Raw genomic sequence first — 26,672 nt, 5'->3', positions numbered from 1 at the left:
CAAATCATGGCTTAACAAAATGTGCTACTTTTTTTTTGATACTTGTGGAATTTTCAGGAATGGGACAAGATATTCCAAAGGGGGATGTATGTCTGTGTTTGATGTAAACAATGTGAAGATATTAGGTGCCAACTCAGTGTTGCTATGAGCCTTTATAAGAGCTGGAACAACAAGGTGGACTCCCTTGAAGGATTTAAATTGGGGCACATCAAGCTCTCAGTAGTCCACCTCAATGCCAGAGCTTGCATTGTGTTGGTCCCACAGGAGCTAGTTGTTGATGGTGACTCCATTGTCAGGGAAACATGTTGTGCAAAAAGGATAGGTGGAATAGGACCAGGTTGTATCTGCCTGGGGGGGTTGTTGTTATTTGGTTTTTTAGGAGCATTAGCAACTAAGGCCATACTGCTCCGGGGATATGCGGTGGTCATTCCCTGACCTTTCTGCATCCTCCGTATTTGGTGATCACGGGCTCGAACCCCGGTCTAATAAAGAAGCATGTGCTACGCACTGCTGCTCCTGCCCACCTGGCTACGGAGGCACCGCCTGGGAGGAGGGGGGGGGGTTCATGACATTGTAGAGTAGATATAATCTTTTAAGGGCACAAAAGGTGATATTATTGTACATGTTGGCACCAATGACCTTAAGAGTTGAAGATTTCTAGATTTACTGAACAAGTACAGGGCAATGCTGAGAAAAAGTCAAGGGTTAAATTTGAAAATGACTGCAATTCTGTCCAGATACGACAGGAGGGAGTATATGATGAGAGTCTTGTCAATCATTTCGGTCCTGGAGAGATTGTGTAAGGCGATGTTGTAGCACCCCAGGGGCTTACATCTGGTGAGTATGGGATTGACACACCCAGGGTCCTGAGCTGGATATCATCATTTCTCTCTCTCTCTCTCTCTCTCTCTCTCTCTCTCTCTCTCTCTCTCTCTCTCTCTCTCTCTCGGTAACTCAGAATTTTTTTTTTTTTTTTTTTTGCCTGGTGCAGCAAAAGCCTCAGTCACACCATATGGCTAATAATAATTTTTCTCAATGTGGTCTGTGCTTGCTAACAGGAGATGCTGGTTTTACAGGAATGGGATACACTTAAATAGGTGGCAAGCAAAGCATTTACCAATGCTACCAAGGAAATGATGGGGGGGGGGGGACCGGGCTAGTTGGGTAGGTAAAGTGCCTGCCTAGCAGCCCAAAGGTCGCGGTTTTGATTCCTGCCTTGGGCTGGATATCACGATGGTGCCGAAATGCCGAACTAACTGGTTAGTTGGATATTCCGGACACAATACACAAGGGAAGCAAGAAAAAACTGGTTCCTTCATGTATTGATCACACCATACGAAATAAATAAATGGGGGGGGGGGGTAGCAAACTGCTATCTTGAGGAGATACACAATCTAACAGATTAACAATAGCTGGAGGCAGAGTTGAAAGTGGTTCTTTCACTGCTTCTATTGGAACATACAGCAATCTGGAATGCAAGGTAATGGGCGTTTCAGGGACTGCCGTGGGTCATCATGGAACAAAGAAATACATGGGCAGTATTAGGATAACTAAGAATAAAAACAGGTGCAACACTTGCATATACACCAATGCTAGGAGCACAGTAAATAAATTTGATAAATTTGAAATGCTGACATTGAGGCGCTGAAATCTCTGAAATCCCAACAAATGCTGACATCATCATTCTTCTTTTTCTTGGTGATCCCCTTCTACTCTTCCCCTCTCTCTCTCTCTCTCTCTCTCTCTCTCTCTCTCTCTCTCTCTCTCTCTCTCTCTCTCTCTCTCTCTCTCTCTCTCTCGGTAATTCAGAAAAATTTTTTTTTTTTTGGCTGGCGCAGCATAAGCCTCAGGCTTTCTGCACCATATGGCTAATAATAATAATTGTTGGGATTTCAGAGATATGCTGTCACTCAGATATAAGGGATGCAGAATTTGAATATGGGCAGTACGATGTGTACAGAAAAGACATACTATATAGTGTTGAAGGTCAAGTGGCACTGGGGAGTGTACCTCAACTCCACGTTCATAGCTTTTGTGATGCAATACAACTCTGTAAAGGCCAGGTTGTGCAAGTTAATTTTTAGTTTGCATAGTGTGGTGGTGGGTTATGCTGGTCTGTTTTTCACCTGGAAGCTTAGCCACTGGGCTCTGAGAAACCATGGACCCCAACATTGCCCATCCAGTACCATGAGGAGATGGATTACATGAATAATTCATCTCCTCATGATTCCCTAACAAGGGAACCCTAGCATCGCTGAGGGTTTGCCAGGGTAGGCCCAAAAAAAAAAAGTTTTTATTTGAAATGAGGATGGGGATTACAGTTTGAATTTGGGCTGAAAGGTGAAGAGAAAGGGAGTGGATGTTAGGAAGGCTTTCCACCGGAAATACACTGCTCAACAAAATTAATAGGCACACAGAAAAATGTGGTGTAACTCACACAGCTTGTGATGAAGCTGGGCAAAATTTGTTATGGTGTACCATAAAATAATGATGAAATGAGGAGACAGTGAGAAACTTCAGACAGGTATAAGGGACATTCATAAGGGGTTGTATAACAGTTAAACAGGCCTGACAGCAATAAACCATGCTTGATATAAGCATGTCTATAAGATCCCATGGCAACAAATCCCATTCTTCCACCAGCACAGACCTTAGCTCACCAAGGGACTGAGAAAGTTGGCTGTCAGCATGCAATATAATGCCCAAGGGTGTCCCACACATGTTTGATCGGATTTAAGTCATGTGGTGTGCTGGCGGTCATTGGGTAGCTTTAGTTTCAAGATATTCCTCCACCATTTGAGAAAATGCTGAACCAATTGTATCCCCTAAAAGTCACACATAGGGTTCAAAGATCTATTCTCGGTTTTACTGTGCAGTTATGGTACCCCTATCAAAAACATGAAAAGGGGTGTGGCCACTGATCATTATTCCACCCCACACAAGAACCCTTTCTCTGATGTGTGATGGATGGTACCACATTCATAGGGCTTACAATATCGGTCAAAATTTTAATACCAGTATGTCGGTATTTTTAATTTATGAAACCGGGATACCGGCATTCCAAAAACAAACATTTTTCTCAATAGATTTTGATGACAATTAGGTGCAATAAAGTAGGGAAAAAAACAAGTAGTGTAATTACTTGAATTCATGTTTTAAATAAACCTTTTATTGCAATAATAAATATTCTGAAAAAAAATCATTAAAATACAGTTATTCTAAAAACAAAAAATACATATTGTTACTGCAAAGTTTAGTTATGTTTCAGCATCCAGACTACCTGTCCAAATTAAGTGAACTCTTAAGAAACATAAGCAATCAATAGTATGATCGTTTAAAATGGAACAAATCTTGGTACATATTTGATTAGCAGCAGAAAATGCCTTCTCGGATTCTATTCTGGTACTATTGTACTGAGATAATGGAAGACGATCTCAGTCCATATTTTCTAGGCTTTGAAATTTTTTAGCAAAAACAGTTAAAAGTATTTCATTAATTTCCAATTCAAATTCATCTTTTAAAATCTCATTGGAGTCAGGACATTTCTTATTTTGGAAAGAATTTGAGGAACACTGATGTTCTGTTCCATGTTGGTCTTCCATGATTGAATTGTGTTAATCATTTTCTGAAGGAGAAAGAAGTTTTATTCAGCAAAGTATAATTTTCACTATAGTATCTTTACTGAGTCTGGGAGAGAGCAAAGAGTGGTGGGGATAAGGAATAAAGAAGAGAGCAAAGAGTGCAGTTAAGGAATTCTTCACATATATAAATGCAAAGCAGATTGGACCCTTATGTAATGGATGTGGGACAGTATTAGATATCACAGATGAACTCAACAGTTACTTTGCATCAATATTTACATAAAAAACCCTTTGTGTCAATGAGATATTATGGAAGTGAAGTTGAAAAAAAATGTAATTAATGATGTCGAAATTCAAATGATTATTTAATGAGAACTTTCGCGCCTACAGGTGAGTAAGGCTCCTGTAGTTGATAGAATATAGCCTATAATCTTAAAGGAGGTGGCAAGTGAATGCATTGAACCATTAAGGCTAGTTATGAGAGCATCACTAGTCTAAGGAGAGATTCCGTTGGACTGGTGTAAATTGGAACATTCTAGGAGTGTAACGGGAAATTACCAATTGACCAGTCTAACTTCAGTAGTAGGGAAAATCATGGAGGCAATGATCAAGGGTGAAATTCAGGATCATTTAGATGGAAATGGAATTCTGTAGGATACACAGCATTGTTTTGTAAAGGGAAAATCATATTTAACTAATCTGGTTAGCTGTTTTGACAGGGTCACTCAAGAGGTGGATGTAGGGGATAATTTCGACATCGTTTATTTGGATTTCAGCAAAACATTTGACTCAGTCCCACATGAGTGGTTGCTTTATAAGGTGGAACAGGTTGAAATCACAAGGAAAATCCTTAGATGAATAGCTGGATGGCTTCAAAGCAGGAGGCAGAGGGTTGTGATAAATGGTTATTCCTCAGATTGGGTTAATGTAAGAAGTGGGGTTCCCCAAGGATCAATATTGGAACCACTGTTGTTTTTTTTATCTTAAATGACATCTATGAAGGGATGGAGGGCATGAGGTCTAAACTTGCAGATGATGTAAAGATCAGTGGAGTAGTTAATGATCGCTGCCAAGCAGAGCTTCTTCAGAGTGACCTAGATAGACTTCCAGGATGGTCAGAAAAGTGGCAGCTATGCTTTAATTCAGCAAAATGCAAGGTCTTAACATCTGGAGAACAGCAACTCCAAAATAACTTATAAACTTGGTGGAGTTGAACTAAAGTCAATAGTGGAGGAACGGGACTTGGGAGTTATGATACGGTCAGACATGAAGTTGTCCAAGAATTGTGGACAGGTTGCAATGTTGCATGGTGTCCTTTGCTAGTACAGATAACAACATCATAATCACATAAAGGCGATTTTAGAAACCTTTATGTGATTAAATTATAAACAATTATTTTTTTAAAATTAGTACTGAAGAACCGGTACTTTTTGTATCAATACCGGTATTTCAATATCGGAAAAAAATGACTGGGATCCCAGTATTCGAGATCCCAGGATCCCGGTATTGTAAGCCCTAGACATTCATCATGGTACCATCGTTTCATCTAGATGAAATAACACCTAGAATCCATAGGCTAAAATGAGACTCAGAGAACAACCATATGTCAGGACTCCAAGTCACATGTTCATGTTACCAGTTTCAACAAGCCCTGTGGTGGTTTGGACTTAATAGAATACAAACCACTAGCTTCCTTGCTTAGAGTCCACTTGAATTGAGCCTGCTTAACACAGACCAGTTGGAAATGTTTTCACCTCTGGCCGCAACAACCACAGGAGAGAGTCTCAGATTCCATCTTGCTGTTAGAACCAGATAGCAGTCTGTTCTGGTTGATGTAGCCCTTGGGCAACCTTGTCCAGCTCTTCCTGTAATGGTTCCTGTCTCCTGAAACTGCTTTCATAGTGCAGAAACAACACTGAGGGACACATTAAGCCAATGTGTCACCTCCACCTGCCTGGCTTCAAGTCGTCCAGTGGCCCACCATCTCAATGAATCATCTAAACTATGATGGCTCGCCATCCTGGCTATCTCACTGAGCAATTCAAAAAATGGGAATGTACTGATGTGGTCTGAACCTGTGTTTATATAAGCATGGATAATTTGCATAATGTGCGGCAGTGTAAGGTGGTAGATCGACTTCTATTGGATATCAGAATATGCATGCCAGGATGCCTATTATATCAGATATTTGCCTTCAGAAACACTGTTCAAAATAAAATATTTGTGAAAAACATTTTGTTCTGTTAATTTTGTCTAGCAGTGTAGAACGTGGACCCCTGTAAAGGCAATGCACCATCATGGGGGGTGGATGAAATGGGAGTGTGTTTTTTTTTTTTTTTTTTTGGTTGATGCTGCATAAGCTTGCTTTCTTGCATCAAATGCCTCTACTAATGCTACTAAAGTCTTCAGTTCTGAAAACTGCAGTGTCTGGAGAACAGGCACCTCAAGATAATTTGTTCGAGATGTTTAAGGCTTTGAATGTATTGAGCAAGCACAATGGTGATTCAATCCTTTCTCTTATTAAAATTATGCATAAGAGGGGGCATAATTCAAACTGAGGAAAGATAGGTACAAGACAGATGTGCAGAAATTTGCCTTCAACCAGTTGGTTAATTGGAAGGAAAATGGAACAAATTTTCATTTGTTGTAGAAGTACGTAGTTTGAATGCATTCAAGGAAGAACTAGAAAAACAATTGGAGAGATATCCTTTAAATAATACAAAGTTTATTATTATTATTATTATTTGTTTTTGGGTAATGCTTCTTTTAGCTTCCGTGTATCATTTGCCACCACTAATACTAAATCAAACATAAGGGCAGAAATATATTAAAAAGGAAAATAATGACCACTGAGATTATTATTGATTTGTAATTTAAAAATTGTCAAACATACCTTCACATCTTACTGCACAGCTTTCTTCAATCCTTTTCCTACAAACACTGCAAAACTTCCTTTTCAGGTGACCAGGTTCTGTCCAACAGTGTGGAACTGGATTCTAGAACAATTTAAATAAAAGCAGTTTATTACAAGTTTATCTTGTTTTATCTTATTTATCTTATTTTCATAGTTCATTTTTCTTCATCATTCTTATAGCTCATCATTCTTCTTAATATTTCTTAATTTATTTTACCACCACTTTGCTTATTGGAGGCTTGAAGTGGTGAAACCCATGTTTAGTCTCTAGAGCAAAGTTCCCGGCATCCCCCCTCCCCCCATACTTCTCCTTCAACCCATGCACGGTACTAAGTACTATAGGTTTTGATACCTTTTGTGTTTGGGGGTTTCATAAAAAAAAAAAAAAAAAAAAATTTAAAAGAATTATTTTATGCTCCAATTCTCCAGCCAGCTAACAGATTTAATGTTTTAAGTTTTAAAGACTTAGAAGTCTGAGCATTATCTGTTTGATTACCCCTTTCCCTGCATAAATTGTCCTATCAATGAAAATGTTTGCTCCAACTGTGGATTAATTTCCCCATGAACAGGCTAAAGGGATAAGGAAGGGGTGGAGAATGATATTTATTAGCAAAGTTCTTTCAGCTTAGTTTGGTTCTTTTCTTAACTTGTTAAGTTCTTCACATAATCATGCCTTTCAACAAAGCCTTACGGCAGGTTTAGGGGTTACTCAAATGTTATTTCCCTTAATCTTTGCCTCCATCCCTTCCCATACATGTCTTGTGATTCCTAATAAGAAAAAGTTCTAGCAGATAAAATTCTTCATTATATTTTTATTCTTTTATATATTTTTTTAAATTTATAAATCCAACAACTTTTAAAAGAATTAACTGCACAGGAGACAAGAAATATATCCAAGCTTTTGTGACAAGCTTTGAAACTGATCATATGCAGAAATAATTATATTTCTGCAATTGTTTTAATAATTAAATTATTTAAGTAATTTTATCATCAATAATTTATATACAGTAGAGTGTCGATAATCTGAACTAACTGGGAGTGGGGTAGTTCAGACTTCCGAGTTGTTCATCATCATCATCAGCCATTTTCAATCCACTGCAGGATGAAGGCCTCTCCAGCAACTTTCCAGTTCCTTCTGTTTTGAGCACCGGCCATCCATTTACTACTCAAAAACTCATGAATTTCATCTATCCATCTCTGCCTTTGTCTTCCAGGTTTTCTTCTAGCTTCTCTTGGGTACCATTCTGTTATTTTCTTAGTCCATCTGTCATCATGTCTTCGAGCTATGTGTCCTGCCCAAGACCATTTTAGTTCTTTAGTTTTGATAAGAATGTCCTTTACTTGAGTTTGCTGCCTAATCCATGTGTTTCTCTTCTTATCTAACAGTCTGATTCCCAATATAATTCGTTCCATTCTTCGCTGTGTAGTTCTTAGCTTCTCTTCCATTCTTTTGGTGAGTGCCCAAGTTTCACTTCCATAAGTCATGGTGGGGAGTATACATTGGTTCATTATTTTACGTTTCAGACAAACTGGGATATTGCTCTTCAGTATGTGACTATATTTCCTGAATGCTATCCATCCAAAATTTATTCTTCTCTTGACTTCCAGCCATTTATCATTATTACAGCTAATAACTTGTCCCAGATAAGTATATGACTCCACCTTTTCAATTACTGCTCCTTCAATCATTATTTCCCTTTCCGTGGCATACTTGTTCATCATTACTTTTGTTTTAGCCATATTCATCTTTAGTCCAAAATCCTTACTAACTGATTAAGATTTTCCTCTAATTCTTTGGGATCGTGGCTTATGACCACAATGTCCGAGTTGTTATGATGTTCAAACTTATCAAAAATACTGATCTGAAGACTAAAAAAAAAAAAAAAAAAAAAAAAGGTTTAGCAAGTTTAGAAATAAAAACACTAAGTGGTACTTCCATATTTTTATTCCTTGGTAACAAAACAATTGGAACTTTCAGCCACATTAACACATATCAATATCAGCCACAATAACACATCGAGGCAGTCTTAGGTGTGCCGTAAAACTGCTAGCTTCGGAGAATCACAGACTAAAACAGTGGCCACAGGCAGAGGCAAAAGTGATTCTTGCACTGCTTCTATTGTAATGAGCAGCAGCCTAGAGAGCAAGTTGCTGGGTATTTCAAGATATGCTGGGAGTCATCATTGAACAAGTAAATACATGGGCTGTGTTAGGGTAACTAAGAGTAGAAACAGGTGCATGTACACCAATGCAAGAAGTATAGTAAATAAATTTGATGAATTTGAAGTGCTGATCAAGGTGTCAAAGGCAGATACTGTTTGGATATCAGAAACATGGTGTCACACAGATATAAGTAATGCAGAATTGGAATTTGAGGAGTACAATGTGTACAGAAAGGATAAACAGGGTAGGAAGGAAGGAGGGGTTATGCTGTTAGCTAAGAAACACAAAATCTAAAGAAGCTCATCAAGCTAACATGGGCAGACAGTGCAATGTTGAGTCTTTTTGATGTGACATAAACAGTGGGAAAGGGAAAATGAGAGTAGGAGTGTGTTATAGGCCTAATGACTCTGATGAGTACAATGAACAGTTTCGCAGAGAAATAGGATGGGCCAGTACCTCACAATGTCTTGTAATGAGGGATTTTAACTTTCCAGATATTGACTGGAAATTGTGGATTGGCCACTTGCACACTAGCAAGACTTTGGGAATTTATTGAAGGATTATTTTCTGCAGCAACATGTTCAAGGGGCAACCAGAAGGAGTAATACTCTTGATCAGATTACCAGTAGAGATTATTCATGCATTAAGAATTCGCAGATAAAGGAACCACTAGGTGACAGCAATCACAGTGTACTGATATGGGATTAACCTAAAGATGTAACTCCCATCAAGGGTAAAGGGAAGGGTTTTTGCTTTCGTAAAGGTGACTACAGTGGTCTCAGACAGTTTTTAAATTCTATACAATGAGTTCAACTGATGTTACCAATGGTGAATTCTAAATGGGAAGTCTTCAGGGAATTCATCTTGGAGGCTACTAGGCTTTTCTTACCAACTAAGAAATACTGATCAAGGTTCAGGCCTAAATGGATGTCACATGAATTAATGAGGCTCGTGGCAGAGAAGAAAAATGCACGAGATGCATTAAATATTATCAGTTGATACAGAAGCCTATGGCAGATATAAGCTAGTCTGTAATCAAGTCACAAATGAGGTTAAGCAGAAAAAAGGCAGATTATGAGAAATCTTTGGCAAATGACGCAAAGAAAAACAGCAAAGGGCTTTTTCCTTATGTAAACTCTAGAAGGAAAGGGATGAATCAGATTGGTACACTTAACATAGATGGTTCGACTACTGATGATCCTGCTCAAGTTGCTGATAAACTGAATGAGTATTTTACATCTACATTCACACATGAGGAGTTATTCAAGGAGAAGAATGCCAGATGTTTATTAAACTCTAACAGAGAGATAAGTAAATTTGTAATAACTGAGAGCAAAGTGGAGGAGAAATTGTTGAAGTTAAACAATAAAAAGGCACTTGGGGCGGATGGAATCTATCCAGTTATATTGAAGGTAAAGCAGCCGGGAAAGTTAGCAAACCTTTAGCCGTAATTATGAGAGCATCCTTATATTCAGTGGAGGTCTCCATGGACTGGAGATGTGCAAATGTATCCCCAATTCACAAAGGGGGTTCAAAGGGTGATACAAATAACTATAGACCTGTTAGTTTAACTTCTGTTCCGGAGAAAATAATGGAGTCACTGGATCACCTATACAAGATTTCAGTAATAGTTCAGACATAGCATGAGTTTTTTAAGGGGAAGTCTTGTCTGACCAATTTGATTGGATACTATGATGTGGTCACAAAGGAACTGGATGCAAAAAATAATTTTGATATCATATACTTGGATTTCAGAAAAGCTTTTGATACTTGATACTGTTGCACACGAAAGACTATTGTACACATTGGAGTGGTATGGCATTAAGAGCAAGTTGCTGCAATGGATAGAGAGATGGTTGAGTGGGAGATGGCAGAGAGTGGTAATAAATGGGCATTGTTCTACATGGACTAATTTTGTTAGCAGAGTCCCCAAGGGTTTGGTGCTGGGCCCATTGTTGTTTTGTGTATTTATCAATGGTATCGATGAAGGCATATCAGGCTTAATGTCCAAGTTTGCAGATGATACAAAGGTTAGCAGGATTGTTAATGATAGTAAAGACAGTATGCTACCCCAAATGGATCTAGATAAGTTGGGCAGATGGGCTGAGAAATGGCAACTGAAGTTTAACATTGACAAATGCAAAGTACTGCATAGGGGTAACAGTAACCCAAGAGAAACATGCCAACTGTGTGGTACTACACTCAGGGAGGTGGAGAATGAAAAAGACCTGGGAGTAATTGTGTAGTTAGATATGAAGTTCTCTGAGCAGTGCAGACAGGCTGACAGAGCAGGTCATGGAGTTTTGTCAATTAAATATAGGAATTTTGCTAGCAGAGACAAGGTGATTATCCCTTTGTATAAGACAATGGTTAAGCCACACCTTGTGTATTGTGTACAAGTCTGGAGGCCTCATTTCAGGAAGGATGTAGAGTTGCTAAAACAAGTACAGAGAAGAGCAACAACAATGGTGACAGGAACAAACGAGTGCGCTTACAAAGAAAGGCTTTAGTTCTGCAAGTTGCAGCATCTGGAGACTAGGCACCTGCAAGGAGATCTTATTGAGGTGTGTAAGGCCTTGAATGATTTGAACAGGCTCAATGCTGATGAGATACTTCTGCTTGCTCAGATTAAGAACCTGAGGGGGCATAGATTTAAACTGAGGAAAGACAGTTGTAGAATAGCTTTCCGGAAGTTTCCTTTTAGCCAGTATGTAGTTGATTGCTGGAACAGACTTCCGTCTGTTGTTGTGGAAGTTGATAGTTTAAATAAATTTAAAGCTGAACTACACAAACCTTTGGAGTGACCGTAAGGGTGAAATTAGTATTAGTAATGGCCACATGGTGCAAGGAAGCCTATGGCTTATGCTGCACCAGCCAAAAAAAAAAAAAAATAATAATAATAAATAAAATAAAAATAAAATAAAATATATAAAATAAAATAATAAGAATAAAAACAAATTACAGTAAACATAAGAAGAAAATTTAAAAAAAATAAATAATAATAATAAAAATTAATAAGAGAAAAGGAAATGGACAACCTATGCATTTCCCTCCTCCCTTAGGTTAATTATCCAGCTGAGTTTTTAATTTCCTCAGCCTCTACCATCCATGTAGGTAACTTATTCCAGTAATTTATAACTTGCTGGCTAAAATAAAACTTCCTGCAATCCAGTTTAAACAACTTCCCCCATAACTTGAAATTATGGCCCATAGTTCTAGAATCATTTATAACCCTGAAAATTTCGTCCTTATTCAGTTTGCTTATGCCTCTCAGAGTCTTAAACAAGTCTCCTCTAAGGTACCTAGTTTCCAAGCTCTGCAAACCACATATTCGAAGTCTTTCCTCATATGAACATCCTTTTACCAATCTCACCAAGCGAGTTACCTGTATTTGAACCCTTTCAAGAAGAACAATGTCTTTCTTTAGGTGCAGTCTCCATACTTTAACACAGTATTCCAAGTGTGGTCTAACAATAGCCTTATATAATGGGATTATGACATCCTTATCTCTACTAGTGATTGTTTGATAAATCATCGATAGGACACCGTGGGCCCTCCTTGCAACCAGTTCACAATGCTTGAAGAACTTCATATCTGACCATATCATAATACCCAAGTCCCTTTCCTCCACTACCGGCTTTAGTTCAACTCTGCTGTACAAGTTATTTTGGGGTTACTGTTCCCCAGGTGCAATACCTTACACTTTGCTGCATTAAAGCATAGCTGCCAAATGGGAAGGTTTTTTTTTTTTTTTTTTTGGCTGATGCTGTACAAGTTTGCTTTCTTGCATCATATGCCTCAACTAATGCAACATAATGCTAATATGTATAGGCCTTTAACAAGATTAATTACTTATTTTTTGGTACTCCATTTTCAAACTTCGTTTCTTTGTTGCCAGATCTCTCACTCTTTTCAATAAGAGTAGGTGAGTTGGATGGCATTCAGTTGCTCGTACCAAGCCATCACAGTCTCTAGTACACCATGCCTCAGCATGTGTAGGCCCAGTGTTGACATCATTATCTTCATCATTGTCTTTGTCTGTATCATTTTCAGGAACTCCAGTTTCTTTTACATTCACATTTTCATTTAAAACAGGAAACCCTGTAGCATCAATATCATTTTCTAGCCAAGCTCTTGCATCACCTTCATCACAATCTTCAAACCCTGAGATTGACTAAAACAAGCTGATCATCTCATTCAGTATTTGTCGCTCATCTTTGGTTCGATTCTGTTCATCTCCTACAGTTTTTTCCAAGCATTTTTTTAAATTCTGCACGGTGAGTGATTACTACAAGTTAGCTAACATGTAGCAACTGTCCTTGAGACTGAGCTTTTTCGAAAAAGCTATGATGCTTTCTTCTTGCTTTCCGTTAAAAGTAAATGATCCAAAACTTGTTTTTTGTAGAGTCTCTTCAACTTTTCAATGATTCCCTGATCCACTGGTTGGAGGAGTGCAGTTTTTTTTTTTTTACTGTTTTAGATTTTACAACCCATAAAAAAAACGTCAGTGAACAGAAATATCAGATTACAAAGTGTGTTGAATAACAGTTCAGAAAGTGTTATGTTTAATTAGTACTGTTATATTAATTAAACTATGTACACAAGTGTAAATTTAATTTTGTTAATTGGTGAGGTAATAAAAGTATAAATTAAATTGGTGCTTTTATATCTTCATTTTTATAGTCTGTGGATAACATTCCTCCAATTTTTGTTTAATTAGAATTGGCATTTAATAGAATCAAATTTCAATTCACAAATTTGATCATTATTTCAAGGCACCAGCATTAAAAAAAAAATAAAAGCTGACTGGCTCAGATTATTGACATATCAAATTATTGACAATCAGATTTGACGCTCTACAGTATATAAACTCTCACTATATGCATATTATATACAACCACCTTAGGCCAATACAGCCACATATCAAGAGGAGTGTTAATATCTTTCCTATATGATAACCACATGCACTCCTCAGTTAATAACAGGCTGATTATTTCTGTGGTGTCATGCAGATTCAAACATACATTGCACCAAAGCCTATAGCTAATCACAAACACCACCAAGGATTAAACCATAGTTAAAAATATTAAAAGTAGTCATAGCTCTATTATGATCATCTCATCAGATCCAGTTTCTATATACATACAAAACTGAGTTTTTCAACATTTTTCTATTTTTTTTTTTTTTACCATGAACACTTTTATTTATCATTTAACTTAGTTATAATCCATTACTGTGGAAAAAAAATATATATATATATCTGTCTTTACAACTCAGTGTAAAATGCATATATAATTTCATCTTTTAGAGGCAATTCGGAAATTGTCTCAGTTTTAAATTGCATTTGTCAATGTAAAAAACAATATAGTATCACATAGTGTAAAATTAGAATAATGTACTCCACTATATCTGTCAACCATTATTATTATTGTTATTGGCATATGGTGCAAGAAAGACAAGGCTTATGCTGCACCAGCTAAAAAAAATTTTCTGGATTACCCTGAGAGAGAGAGAACAAGAATCAGAAGGGAATCACCAAGAAAGATGATATCCAGCTCAGGACCCTTAGCATTGGATATCATCATTCTTCTCTTTCTTGGTGATTCCATTCTGATTCTTGTTCTCATTCTCTCTCTCTCTCTCTCTCTCTCTCTCTCTCTCTCTCTCTCTCTCTCTCTCTCTCTCTCTCTCTGGGTAATTCAGAAATTTTTTTTAGCTGCTGCAGCATAAGCTTTAGGCTTCCTTGCACCATATTCTAATAATTACCCAACAAGCTAAAAAAAAAAAAAAGTGTTGACATACATTTACAAAGAGAAATATAAAATTGTCATTCACCTACAGTAATAAAATTAGTGGCATCATTAAAAATATAAACCAATTAAACATTTCTACAATATGCCCAAATTCAATATTTTTACCTTACAGCTGTCAAGCAAAGATGTGATGGCAAATACACTGGTCATAATACTATATCAATTAAAGACAGATTTCAATGGCATCTACAGTGATAGAGAAGCCACTGAAATTTTATACATAAAGTATAAAGAGTAATGTACCTTCTTGTGACACTTCAAACATCATTATTTTTCAGTTCAAGGATTTGGAAACTGAAATTTCACCAACCAAATCTCTTATATCCAGTGGGTGTACAAGGCCAGTAGTATGACAGCACGAACTGGTCATTCTGTTTTAGAATTATGAGCCTTCCATTCACCTCCATGCTATATTATTTCCTGAAAGACTTTTAGCCATAGTAATAAGTTCTTATTTCTAAATTAATTCATCTACTTATGAACCTATTAACATTTACTTTTGCTACAAATATATATGTTTATATAAACTCCCTTCTTTCATCCTTTTTATACACTCATACCATCTTATATTTACTCCACTTAATTATTATTATTACTAGCCATATAGTGCAAGGAAGCCTGAGGCTTATGCTACTCTTAATATCACTAATGATATTAAGAGTAGGAGACCGGCGGAATTACTTAACAAGTACAGGTCACTGATGAAAAAAAGCAGTGAATTAGGGTTGAATTTGAAAGTGTCTGCAATTCTGCCCAGACACGATAGGTGGGAGTATATGATGAGAGTCCTGTTGATCAATTCGGCCCTGGAAAGATTGTGCAGGGCTCAAGGGGTAGAATTTTTTTCAGCCTGGACTGTACTTGTTAACAGGAGAGATTGCTTCTACAGGGATGGGATACACTTAAATAGAAAGGGTACAAGAATGTTTGTTGATGCTATCGAGGCAGTGTTAGGTGGATCGGAAAACTGCTAGATTAGGGGGATACAAGGACTAATAGATTAAGAGTAGCCACTGGCAGAGGAGAAAGTGATTCTTGCATTGCTTCTATTGGAATGAGCAGCAGCCTGGAAAATAAGATGCAGGATATTTCAGAGACTGCTGGGAATCATGGGGGTACAAGTGAACACATGGGTTGTGTTAGGGTGGCTAAGAGGAAGAGCAGGTGCATGTATACTTGAGTGTACACCAATGCTAGGAGTTTAGTAAATAAATTTGATGAATTTGAAGTATTGCTCAAAACATCAAAGGCAGATATTGTTGGGATTTCAGAGACGTGGTTTCACACAGATATAAGGAATGCAGAACTGGAATTTGGGGAGTACAATGTCTATAGAAAGGATAAACAGGATAGGAAGGGAGGAGGGGTTAGGCTATTAGTTAAGAAACACATAAAATCCACGGAAGTGAAGCCAGTCGACATCGCTGAACAGCGCAGTGTCGAGTCAGTTTGGTGTGACATAAGCAGTGGGAGATCAAAATTGAGAGTAGGAGTGTGCTATAGGCCTAATGACTCTGATGAGTATAATAAGAAACTGTACAGAGAAATAGAGTGGGCCAGTAAATCAGAGAGTCTTATAATGGGGGATTTTAATTTCCCAGATATTGACTGGAATTTGGGGGCTGGTCACTCACACACTAGCAAGGCTTTTGTGGATTTATTGGATGATTGTTTTCTACATCAGCACATTCGGGAGGCAACTAGAGGGAGTAATACTCTTGATTTGATTATCAGCAGTGATTCTTCATTCATTAAGAATCTGCAGATAAATGAACCACTAGGTGCCAGTGATCATAGTGTTCAGAAGTGGGATTTACTCAAAGAGGTAACTACCATTAGGGGTAAAGGGAAGGGGTATTGCTTTCGTAAAGGCGACTACGATGGACTGAGACAGTATTTAAATTCATACAGTGGGATCAACTAATGATGTTACCAACAGCAAATTCAAAATGGGAAGCATTCAAAGAACCTATCTTGGAAGCTACTAGGCTTTACATACCAACTAAGAAATATTTTTCAAGGTTTAGGCCTAAATGGATGTCAGATGAACTAATGAGGCATATGGCAGAGAAGAAAAATGCATGGGATACATACAAATTAACACGTGACACAGAAGCCTATGATAGATACAAGTTGATCTGTAACCAAGTTACAAAGGAGGTTAGGCAGGCGAAGGCAGATTACGAGAGATCCTTGGCAAGGGATGCGAAGAAAAACAACAAAGAGTTCTTTATTTGTGTAAACTCTAGAAGGAAGGGGATGAATCAGATTGGTCCACTTGATATCAATGGGTCAACTGTTGATGACCCTGCTCAGGTTGCTAACAAACTAAATGAATATTCTGCATCGACATTCACACATGAGGAGTTATTCAGCGAGGGGAATGACAGAGGTGTATTCAACTCTAGCAGTAAGCTAGAGAATCTTGTAATAACTGAGAGTAAAGTGGAGGAGAAATTGTTGAAGATAAACACAAGAAAGGCACCTGGGGGGTGGATGGGATCTATCCAGTTATATTAAAGGAGGCAGCAAAGGAAGTAAGCAAACCCTTAGCCATAATTATGAGAGCTTCCTTGGACTCAGGGGAGATACCTATGGACTGAAGATGTGCAAATGTGACCCCAATTCACAAGGGAGGATCAAATTCTGACACAAGTAATTATGCACCTGTGAGTTTAACTTCTGTTCCAGGAAAATTAATGGAGGCACTGGTTAAAGCAGCACTGCAGGATCATCTAGACAAGATTTCAGTTATAGCTCCGGACACAGCATGGTTTTGTTAAGGGGAAGTCTTGCCTGACCAATTTGATTGGATACTATGATGCAGTCACAAAAGAACTGAATGCAGGGAATAACTTTGATATTATATACTTGGATCTTAGAAAGGCTTTTGATACTGTTGCACATGGAAGACTGCTGCACAAATTGGAGCAGTGTGGCATTGGAGGCAAATTGCTGCTATGGATAAAGGGGTGGTTGAGGGGGAGAAGACAGACAGTGGTAATCAATGGACACTGCTCATCGTGGACTAATGTTATTAGTGGAGTCCCTCAGGGTTCAGTATTTGGTCCTTTATTGTATTCTGTATTTATAAATGATATTGATGATGGTATATCAAGCTTAATGTCCAAGTTTGCAGACGATACGAAGGTTGGCAGGGCTGTCAAGGACACTACTGACACTATGCTGCTGCAACAGGATCTGGAAAGGTTGAGCAGATGGGCTGAGAGGTGGCAAATGAAGTTTAACATTGACAAATGTAAAGTACTACATATGGGAAACAGCAACCCCAGAGCAACGTATCAACTCTGTGGTTCTACACTGACAGTGGTAGAGAATGAAAGGGACCTGGAGGTGATTGTGCAGGCAGATATGAAGTTCTCTGAGCAGTGCAGATGGGCTGCAAGAGTAGCTCATTGTGTATTGTCAATGATATATAGGAATTTTTCTAGCAGAAATATAAGGAGGTGATTATTCCCTTGTATAACGCAATGGGCAGGCCACACCTAGAGTACTGTATACAGGCCTGGAGGCCTCATTTCAAGAAGGACGTAGAGCTGCTGGAACAAGTACAGAGAAGGGCAACAAGATTAGTGAATGGAACAAGGGGGAGCTCTTACGAAGAAAGGCTTACGTTTTGCAAATTGCAGTGTCTGGAGACTAGGCACCAGCGAGGTGATCTGATAGAGGTGTATAAAGCTTTGAATGGTTTCAGCATGCTCAATGCTGATGGGACCCTTCCTCTTGCTCAGAATAATCACCTTAGAGGGCATAAATTCAAATTGAGGAAAGACAGATGTAGGATAGACGTGCGGAAATTTGCCTTTAGCCATCAGGTGGTTGGTTGGTTGGTGGAACAGACTTCCATTCCTTTTCGTGGAAGTTGATAGCCTAAATAAGTTTAAGACTCAGCCGGACAAGTATTTCGAATGAACAAAGGGGTGAAGTGGAAGTGGTTTTTTTTTTTTTTTTTGTTGCTGATGCTGCATAAGCTTGCTTTCTTGCATCAAATACCTTTAGTAATGCTAATGCTCACCGCATATCCCAGGAGCAATATGGCCTTAGTTGCTAATGCTCCTAAAAAAAAAAAAAAAAAAAAAAACAACCAAACCAAATATATATAAACAGCTAATTTTGTCTTTTGGCAAATTTCTCTTTTGTTGCAAATTAATTTGTTCAACAAATTTGCTGCTGCTTATATTTCTGAGGTTGCTTTATGTGTGCCTTTAGGAAATGGAACAAGTAGGCACTGCTTTTCAGTAAATGAATTTCATCTGTGAAGAATCATTACTCCAAGTAATGCTGGAATCTGTTGTTTGTCGTATTCTAACATCAACATATGCATTTGAATGAGAATTTGGAATTTGAACAACTGAATAGAATTATATTTCAGTATCAGATGACATATTATAAAGAGCTCATTCAATGTCATCCAGCTTCAAACATACTGTCCATCCCTGTTCCTTTTCAGTCCTGATGTCCCAGGCTGTGGATTCATTATAACAACCCTTTAGGGTAAAATTTTATAAGAAAACATTTTTTACGCAAAATTTTATCAGTAGACACACACTAAGGATGGTGTTTTGTTTCTCACAAACTCAAGAATTAAAATTCATCAAACATAATCTTCAAAAAATTTTACCTTTTCTTCTTTTGGGAAATACTAAATTAGATAATAACTTTAACATATGCAAAAAAATATATGAAACTATGAACCAAGTATACATCTTTTATAGCACTCACTAGATAGTATGATTGACACTAAGAAAAATCCTGCTATAATGCAATATCCCATTGTTCAATCAGTGTGCAGCTATTGCTCAATTTTTTAATTTCATGTGCCTTTTCTTTTACAGTGCTCATTTATTCACTGTAATTGAAGAGATACATATTTGCATTAAGGCACAAAATTTGTAGTTCGTTTTGATGCAAGCCTGCATTCCAGAATGCAAATGTGTTAACTGGCTTCCTACATTTCCTGCTTTATTTAATCTATTTTTTATTTCTATGTCTAATCTTCGATCTTCATTAAAGGATGTTAGGCAGGCGAAGGCAGATTATGAGAAATCTTTGGCAAAGGATGCTAAGAAAAACAGCAAGGATTTCTTTACTTATAAACCCTAAAAGGAAGGGGATGAATCAGACTGGTCTACTTGATATCGATGGTTCGACTGTTGATTATCCTGCTCAGATAGCAAACAAACTAAATGAGTATTTTGCATCTACATTCACACATGAGGAGTTATTAAGGTTTGAAAATGCCAGAAGGTTATCAAATTGCAGCAGGATACTTAATGATTTTGTAATAACTGAGAGCAAAGTGGAGGAGAAATTGTTGAAGTTAAACATAAGAAAAGCACCTGGGGTGAATGGGATCTATCCAGTTATATTAAAGGAGGAGGCAAAGCAACTAAGCAAACCCTTAGCCATAATAATGAGAGCATCCTTGGACTCAGGGGAGGTTCCCACCGACTGGAGATGTGCAAATGTATCCCCAATTCACAAAGGGGGATTGAAGGGTGACACGAGTAATCACAGACCAGTTGGATTAACTTCTGTTCTGGGTAAAATAATGGAGTCACTGGTTAAAGATGAATTGCAGGATCATCTAGACAAGACTGTAGCAATAATTCAGATACAGCATGGGTTCGTTAAGGGAAAGTCTTGTCTGACAAATTTGATTGGATATTATGATGTGATTACAAAGGAACTCGATGCAAAAAATAATTTTGATATCATATACTTGGATTTCAGGAAAGCTTCTGACACTGTTGCACATGGAAGACTACTGTACAAATTGGGGCAGAATGGTATTAAGGGTAAGTTGCTACAATGGATAAAAGGATGGTTGAGTGGGAGAAGACAGAGGGCGGTAATCAATGGGCACTGCTCTTCGTGGACTAATGTTATTAGTGGAGTCCCATACGGTTTGGTGTTGAGTCCACTGTTGTTTTGTATATTTATCAATGATATTGATGAAGGTATATCAGGCTAAGTGTCAAAGTTTGCAGATGATACAAAGGTTGGCAGGGTTGTTAATGACAGTAATGACAGTGTGCTACTGCAACAGGATCTAGAAAATTTGGGAAGATGGACTGAGAAGTGGCAACTGAAGTTTAACATTGACAAATGCAAAGTACTGCATATGGATAGAAGTAACCCCAGAGGAACATACCAACTGTGTGGTACTACACTTAGGGTGGTAGAAAATGAAAAAAGACCTGGGAGTAATTGTGCAGTCAGATATGAAGTTTTCTGAGCAATGCAGACAGGCTGTCAGAGCAGGTCATGGAGTTTTGTCAATGATACACAGGAATTTTGCTAGCAGGGAAAAGGAGGTGATTGTTCCTCTGTATAAGGCAATGGTCAAGCCAAGCCTTAAATACTGCATATAGGTCTGGAGGCCTCATTTTAGGAAGGATGTAGATTTGCTTGAACGTATACAGAGAAGGGAAACAAAATTGGTGAGGGGAATGAAGGGATCCTCTTACCAAGAGAGGCTTAAGTTCTGCAAAGTGAAGCGGCTGGAGATTATGCTCCTGCAAGGAGATCTGATTGAGGTGTATAAGGCCTTCAATGGGTTGAGCAAGCTGAATTCTAATGGGATTCTTCCACTTGTTCAGATTACGAACCTAAGGGGGCATAAATTCAAATTGAGGAAAGACAGCTGTAGAATAGATGTGCAGAAATTTGCCTTTAGCCAGCGAGGTCCAGTTCCTCCTAAAATAAATTTAAGGAGGAACTGGACAAACATATAGAGGGAATGGTTGTGTGAATTTTTTTTTTGGCTGATGCTACATAAGCTCATGCGCTTGCTTTCTTGCATCACATGCCACGATTACTATTACTAAGGCTGTTTCTAGATAGATAAAATTACCAACCTGTTTTAAGTTTTGGTCATTTAGCCTACAAAATTCTGAGTAACCAATTTTCATGCCAAATTATCTACAACCTTTATCTAATTTATTCAGATTGTTGAAGACAGTCGTTAGCTACTATTTAACAGCATGCCATTACCCATGCATAAAAAGATCTAATTTTTACACATTACAATCCAAACTTTCCCAGTAATTTGAAGGTCTAACATAGGCTAGTGGTACAAGCAAAGCATGTGTTTGAGTTGACTGTAGTTCAAGTCCACATGATTGCTAAATACGGAAATTATTGTATTTTTAACAAATTGATTGGTTGTACACTCCCTGACAGTGTGATCATGACAGAGTATAAAAAGAACTTTTTTTTTTTCTTTTATTAACTGATTCATGAAAATTATAAAAAGAAGTGGCGATAACATGCAACCCTACTGACATCAAGGAACCATTAGAAAATGGTTCCTTCAATCCTCACTGTAAACTACCCACTTTTATATAAACTTTTTATTTTCCTTAAAAGATTATCTATATTGACAATGCTCATATTTTTTAAAATTTGAGAAAGCAAATTTTTGTGCACTTTGTCACATGCTTTTTCAAGGTCAAGAAATCTTAAGTACAGGATCTCCTTATATTCCCATGATCTGTCAATAATTTGTCTTAGAGAAAATATTTAATCCTGTTTTCTCTGTTTGGTTTAAAGTCCAACTATGTTATACTGTAACATTGTGATCGTAACGGTATATCGTAACTTGATAGCATATATCTCGAACTTCGTATCTAAGGTATAACGTAAAACTATATAATAAAATACGTATTACTGAATTAGCTTAGTATAGTTTGTATAGGCAAGTATAGTATGGTATAGTAAATAAATCAATTAAATTATTAACTTTATTAATTTTAATTGTTAATAAATTACATCACATTTAAATGGAAATCATGCCCCAGAATAGACCATCTAAGCAACATGCTTTTGTTGTTGTTTGGTTTTTAGGAGCATTAGCAACTAAGGCCATATTGCTCGGGGATATGCGGTGGTCATTCCCTGACCTTTCCGCATCCTCCATATTTGGTGGTGACGGGCTCGAACCCCGGTTTAATCAAGAAGCGTGTGCTATGCACTGCTGCTCCTTCCCACCTGGCTATGGAGGCGCCCAAGCAACATGCAAAAAATAGCAGGAGTGCTGTGACTCAGGAAAGAAACAAGGGTGCAATTCTCCAACACATTACAATCTAAAAAAAAATGTGTGAAATGTTTGCCAACCTTTCTGGAACAGGACACAATCTATCAAACAAGGATGTCTTTGTGTATACTAGATGCACAGAGTGTCAAGAAATTAGACACAAATTCAGTGTTCTGATGGCCATTTAAGAGAGTCTGAAGAGTAGGGTGGATGGCCTCGAAAGAATTTAAATGGAGCCCATCAAACTCTCAGCTGCTCAACTTAAACACAGAGCTCACTCTTCTGCATCAGACAACACTGACAAATGCACAGTACTGCATATGGTTAGCAATAACCGAAGAGAAACACCAACTGTGTGGTACTACACTCAGGGAAGTGGAAAGTGAAAAAGACCTGGGGGTAATTGTGCAGTCAAATATGAAGTTTGCTGAGCAGTGCAGACGGTCTGCTAGGGCAGGTCATCGAGTCTTGGCAATGATATATAGGAATTTTGCTAGTAGGGACAGGGAGATGATTATCCCATTATACAAGGCTGTTGTTGTTGTTGGGTTTTTAGGAGCATTAGCAACTAAGACCATATTGCTCCGGGGATATGCGGTGGTCATTCCCTGGCCTTTCTGCATTTGGTGGTCACGGGCTTGAACCCCGGTCTAATCAAGAAGCGTGTGCTACGCACTACTGCTCCTGGCCATCTGGCTATGGAGGCACCGTTATACAAGACAATGGTCAGGCCACACCTAGAGTACTGTTATTTGTTATTTGGTTTTTAGGAGCATGAGCAACTAAGGCCATATTGCTCCCTGATATGCGGTGGTCATTCCCTGACCTTTCCGCATCCTTCGTATTTGGTGGTGACGGGCTCGAACTCCGGTCTAATCAAGAAGCGTGTGCTACGCACTGCTGCTCCTTCCCACCTGGCTACGGAGGCGGCCCTAGAGTACTGTGTACATGTCAAGAGGCCATATTTTAGGAAAGCTCTAGAGTTCTAAAACGAGTACAAAGAAGGGCAACAAGATTGGTAAAGGGAACAAAGGGGTGCTCATACCAAGAAAGGCTTAAGTTCTGCAAAATGCAGCATCTGGAGAGTAGGCACCTGTAAGGTGATCTGATTGAGATGTATAAGACCTTGAATGGGTTAAGTTAGCTGAATGCTAATGGGATCCTTCCTATTGTGCGGATTAAGAACCTGAGGGGGCAGAGTTTCAAATTGAGAAAAGACAGTTGTAGAATAGATGTGTGGAAATTTGCCTTTAGCCAGTGGGTAGTTGACTGGTGGAACAGACTTCCATCTTTTGTTGTGGAAGTTGAATGGGTTGAGTTAGCTGAATGCTAATGGGATTCTTCCTATTGCTTAGATTAAGAACCTGAGGGGGAGCAAAGTTTCAAATTGAGAAAAGACAGTTGTAGAATAGATGTGCAGAAATTTGCCTTTAGCCAGTGGGTAGTTGATTGGTGGAACAGACTTCCATCTTTTGTTGTGGAAGTTGATTGCCTAAATAAATTTAAGGCTGAGCTGGACAGGCATTTGTAACGAATGGAAGGATGAAATGGGAGGGTTTTTTTTTTTTTTTTTTTTGGGTGATGCTGCATAAGTTTGCATTCTTGCATTGTATGCCTCTACTAATGCTAATGTGGCAACCATCAGGGCAGAATGTGCTGGTCTCACAGGAGCTGGTTATTGTCGGTGACTATTGTCAGGGGGGGCAAGGAAATATATTGTGCAAAAAGGATAGGTGGAATAGGACCACGGTATGTCTGCCATGAACAAAAGTTGATGACATTGTAGAGCAGATATCATCTTTTAAGGGCAAAAAGGGTGATATTGTTGTACACGTTGGCACTAATGACATTAAGAGTAGGGGATCTACAGACTTACAAGTACAGGTCAGTGTTGAAAAAAAGTTGCGAGTTAGGGTTAAATTTGAGTGTTTGCAATTCTGCCCAGACAAGATAAGAAGATGGGATACACTTAAATAGACAGGGTGCAAAAATATTTGCTGATGCTATCAAGGCAGTGCTAAGTGGGTCAGAAAGCTGCTAGCTTGGGGGGGGGATTCACAGACTAATAGATCAACAATAGCCACAGGCAGAAGTGAAAGTGATTCTTGCACTGCTTCTACTGGAATGAGCAGCAGCCTGAAAAGCAAGGTACAGGGGATTTCAAGGACTGCTGCGAGTCATCATGGAAAAGTAAATGTATGGGTGATGTTAAGGTAACTAAGAGTAAGAACAGGTGCATGTATACTTGCATTTACAGCAATGCTAGGAGAATAAATAAATTTGATGAATTTGAGGTGCTGGTTTTTTTTCCTCTCACCTATCCTATCCTATTTGTTCCTCTCACCTATCCTGTTGCCCTTCTCTGTACTCATTCTAGCAACTCTACATAATTCCTAAAATTAGGCCTCCAGACCCCTACATAGTACTCAAGTTGTGGTGTGACCAGGGGATAATCACATCTTGTCTGTGATAAAAAATTCCTAGTAAAAGGAATTTCTAGTTCTCTGCTAGTAAAATTCCTATATATCATTGACAAAATTTCATGACCTGCTCTGGCACAACATCTGCACGGCCCATAGAACTTCATAATTACTCCCAGGTCTTTTTCGAAAAATTCTGCACCTCACTGACTGTAGTACCACACTGTTGGTCAGTTTCTCTTGGGCTACTGCTACCCATATGCAGTACTCTGCATTTGTCAATATAAAACTTTATTTGCCACTTCTCAGCACATCTGCCTAACTTTTCTAGATCCTGTTGCAGTAGTATACTGTCTTTAGTGTCACTTACAACCCTGCTAACCTTTATCATCTGCACACTTGGACATTAAGCCCGATATACCTTCATCGATATCATTGATAAATACACAAAACTACAATGGGTCCGGAACTGAATCCTGGGGAACTCCAGTAATAACATTGAAAGGCCGCCGTAGCCTAGTGGTCAGGCGCACGGGTGCATAAGTACGCGTACCTTGAGTGACCGGGGTTCTAGCCCGTCACTGCTGAATGCGGTGCTGTTTCGTGTATCTTGTAAACTCCTCTGACCGTGTGGTTGTCCCGGAGTATAAACAGAAAATTTATTTATTATTTAAGTCCACATACAGCAGTGTCCATTTATTACAACTCTGTGCCATCTCCCACTCAACCATCCCTTTATCCATTGTAGCAACTTGTCCTTAATGGTACTGCTCCAATTTATAAAGTAGTCTTCCACGTGCAACAGTACCAAAAGCTATCCTGAAATCCAAATATATATCAAAATTATTTTTTGCATCCAGTTCCTTTGTGACCACATCATAGAATCCATGCTGTGTCTGAACTATTACTGAAATCTTGTCTATGTGATCCTGAATCACTTCTTTAACCAGTGACTTCATTATTTTCCCAGGAACAGAAATTAAACTAACAAGTCTATAATTATTTGTGTGACCCATTCAACCCCCTTTGTGAATTGAGGATACATTTGCACATCTCCAGTACATGGGGACCTCCTGTGGATGCTCTCATAATTATGGAGAAGGGTTTGCTTACTTCCCTCGCTGCCTCCTTCAATTATAATTTGATAGATTCCCTTCACCCCAGGTGCCTTTTTTATGTTTAACTTCAACAATTTCTCCTCCACCTTGCTCTCCGTTATTACAAAATCATTTATCTCTCTGTTAGAGTTTAGTAAACATCTGTCCTCCCCTTCCTTACAGAATTCCTCACGTGTGAGAATCTATACGTAAAATACTCATTCAGTTTGTTAGCTATTTGAGCAGGATCATCAACAGTCGAACCATCAACATCAAGGGGACCTATCTGGTTCATCCCCTTCTTTCTAGAATTTACATAAGTAAAGAAATCTCTGTTGTTTTTCTATGCATTCTTTGCCAAGCATTTCTCGTAATCAGCTTTTGCTTGACTAACCTCCTTTGTGATTCGATTAGACTAGCTTATATCTGCCATAGGCTTCTGTGTCACCTGATCATTTATATGCGAACCACACATTTTTCTTCTCTGCCATGAGCCTCATTACTTCATCTGATGTCCATTTAGGTCTAAATCTTGAACATGTTTCTGAGTTGGTAAGAAATACTTAGTAGCTTCCTAGATTAATTCCTTGAAGGCTTCGCATTTAGATTTCACTGTTTTAAACAT

The 26,672-nt window shown here is 38.3% G+C and overlaps 1 protein-coding gene across 1 annotated transcript in view; it reads right to left on the bottom strand.

The window, feature by feature from the left end:
• The window catches only part of LOC150077761 (diacylglycerol kinase theta-like), a 517,440-nt gene that overhangs the window by 334,765 nt on the left and 156,003 nt on the right, over nucleotides 1-26,672 (bottom strand). The window contains exon 3 of the mRNA XM_090385344.1: nucleotides 6,475-6,577. Within this exon, the coding sequence (XP_090241470.1) occupies nucleotides 6,475-6,577 (103 nt within the window). The remainder of the gene's footprint in view (nucleotides 1-6,474; nucleotides 6,578-26,672) is intronic.

This window comes from Mastigoproctus giganteus, chromosome 11, assembly GCF_048544385.1.
Source record: "Mastigoproctus giganteus isolate SK-2022 chromosome 11, ASM4854438v1, whole genome shotgun sequence".
Lineage (NCBI taxonomy): Eukaryota > Metazoa > Arthropoda > Arachnida > Uropygi > Thelyphonidae > Mastigoproctus > Mastigoproctus giganteus.
The sequence above is the reverse complement of the archived record's forward strand: the minus strand, read 5'-3'. Positions and strand labels throughout refer to the sequence as shown.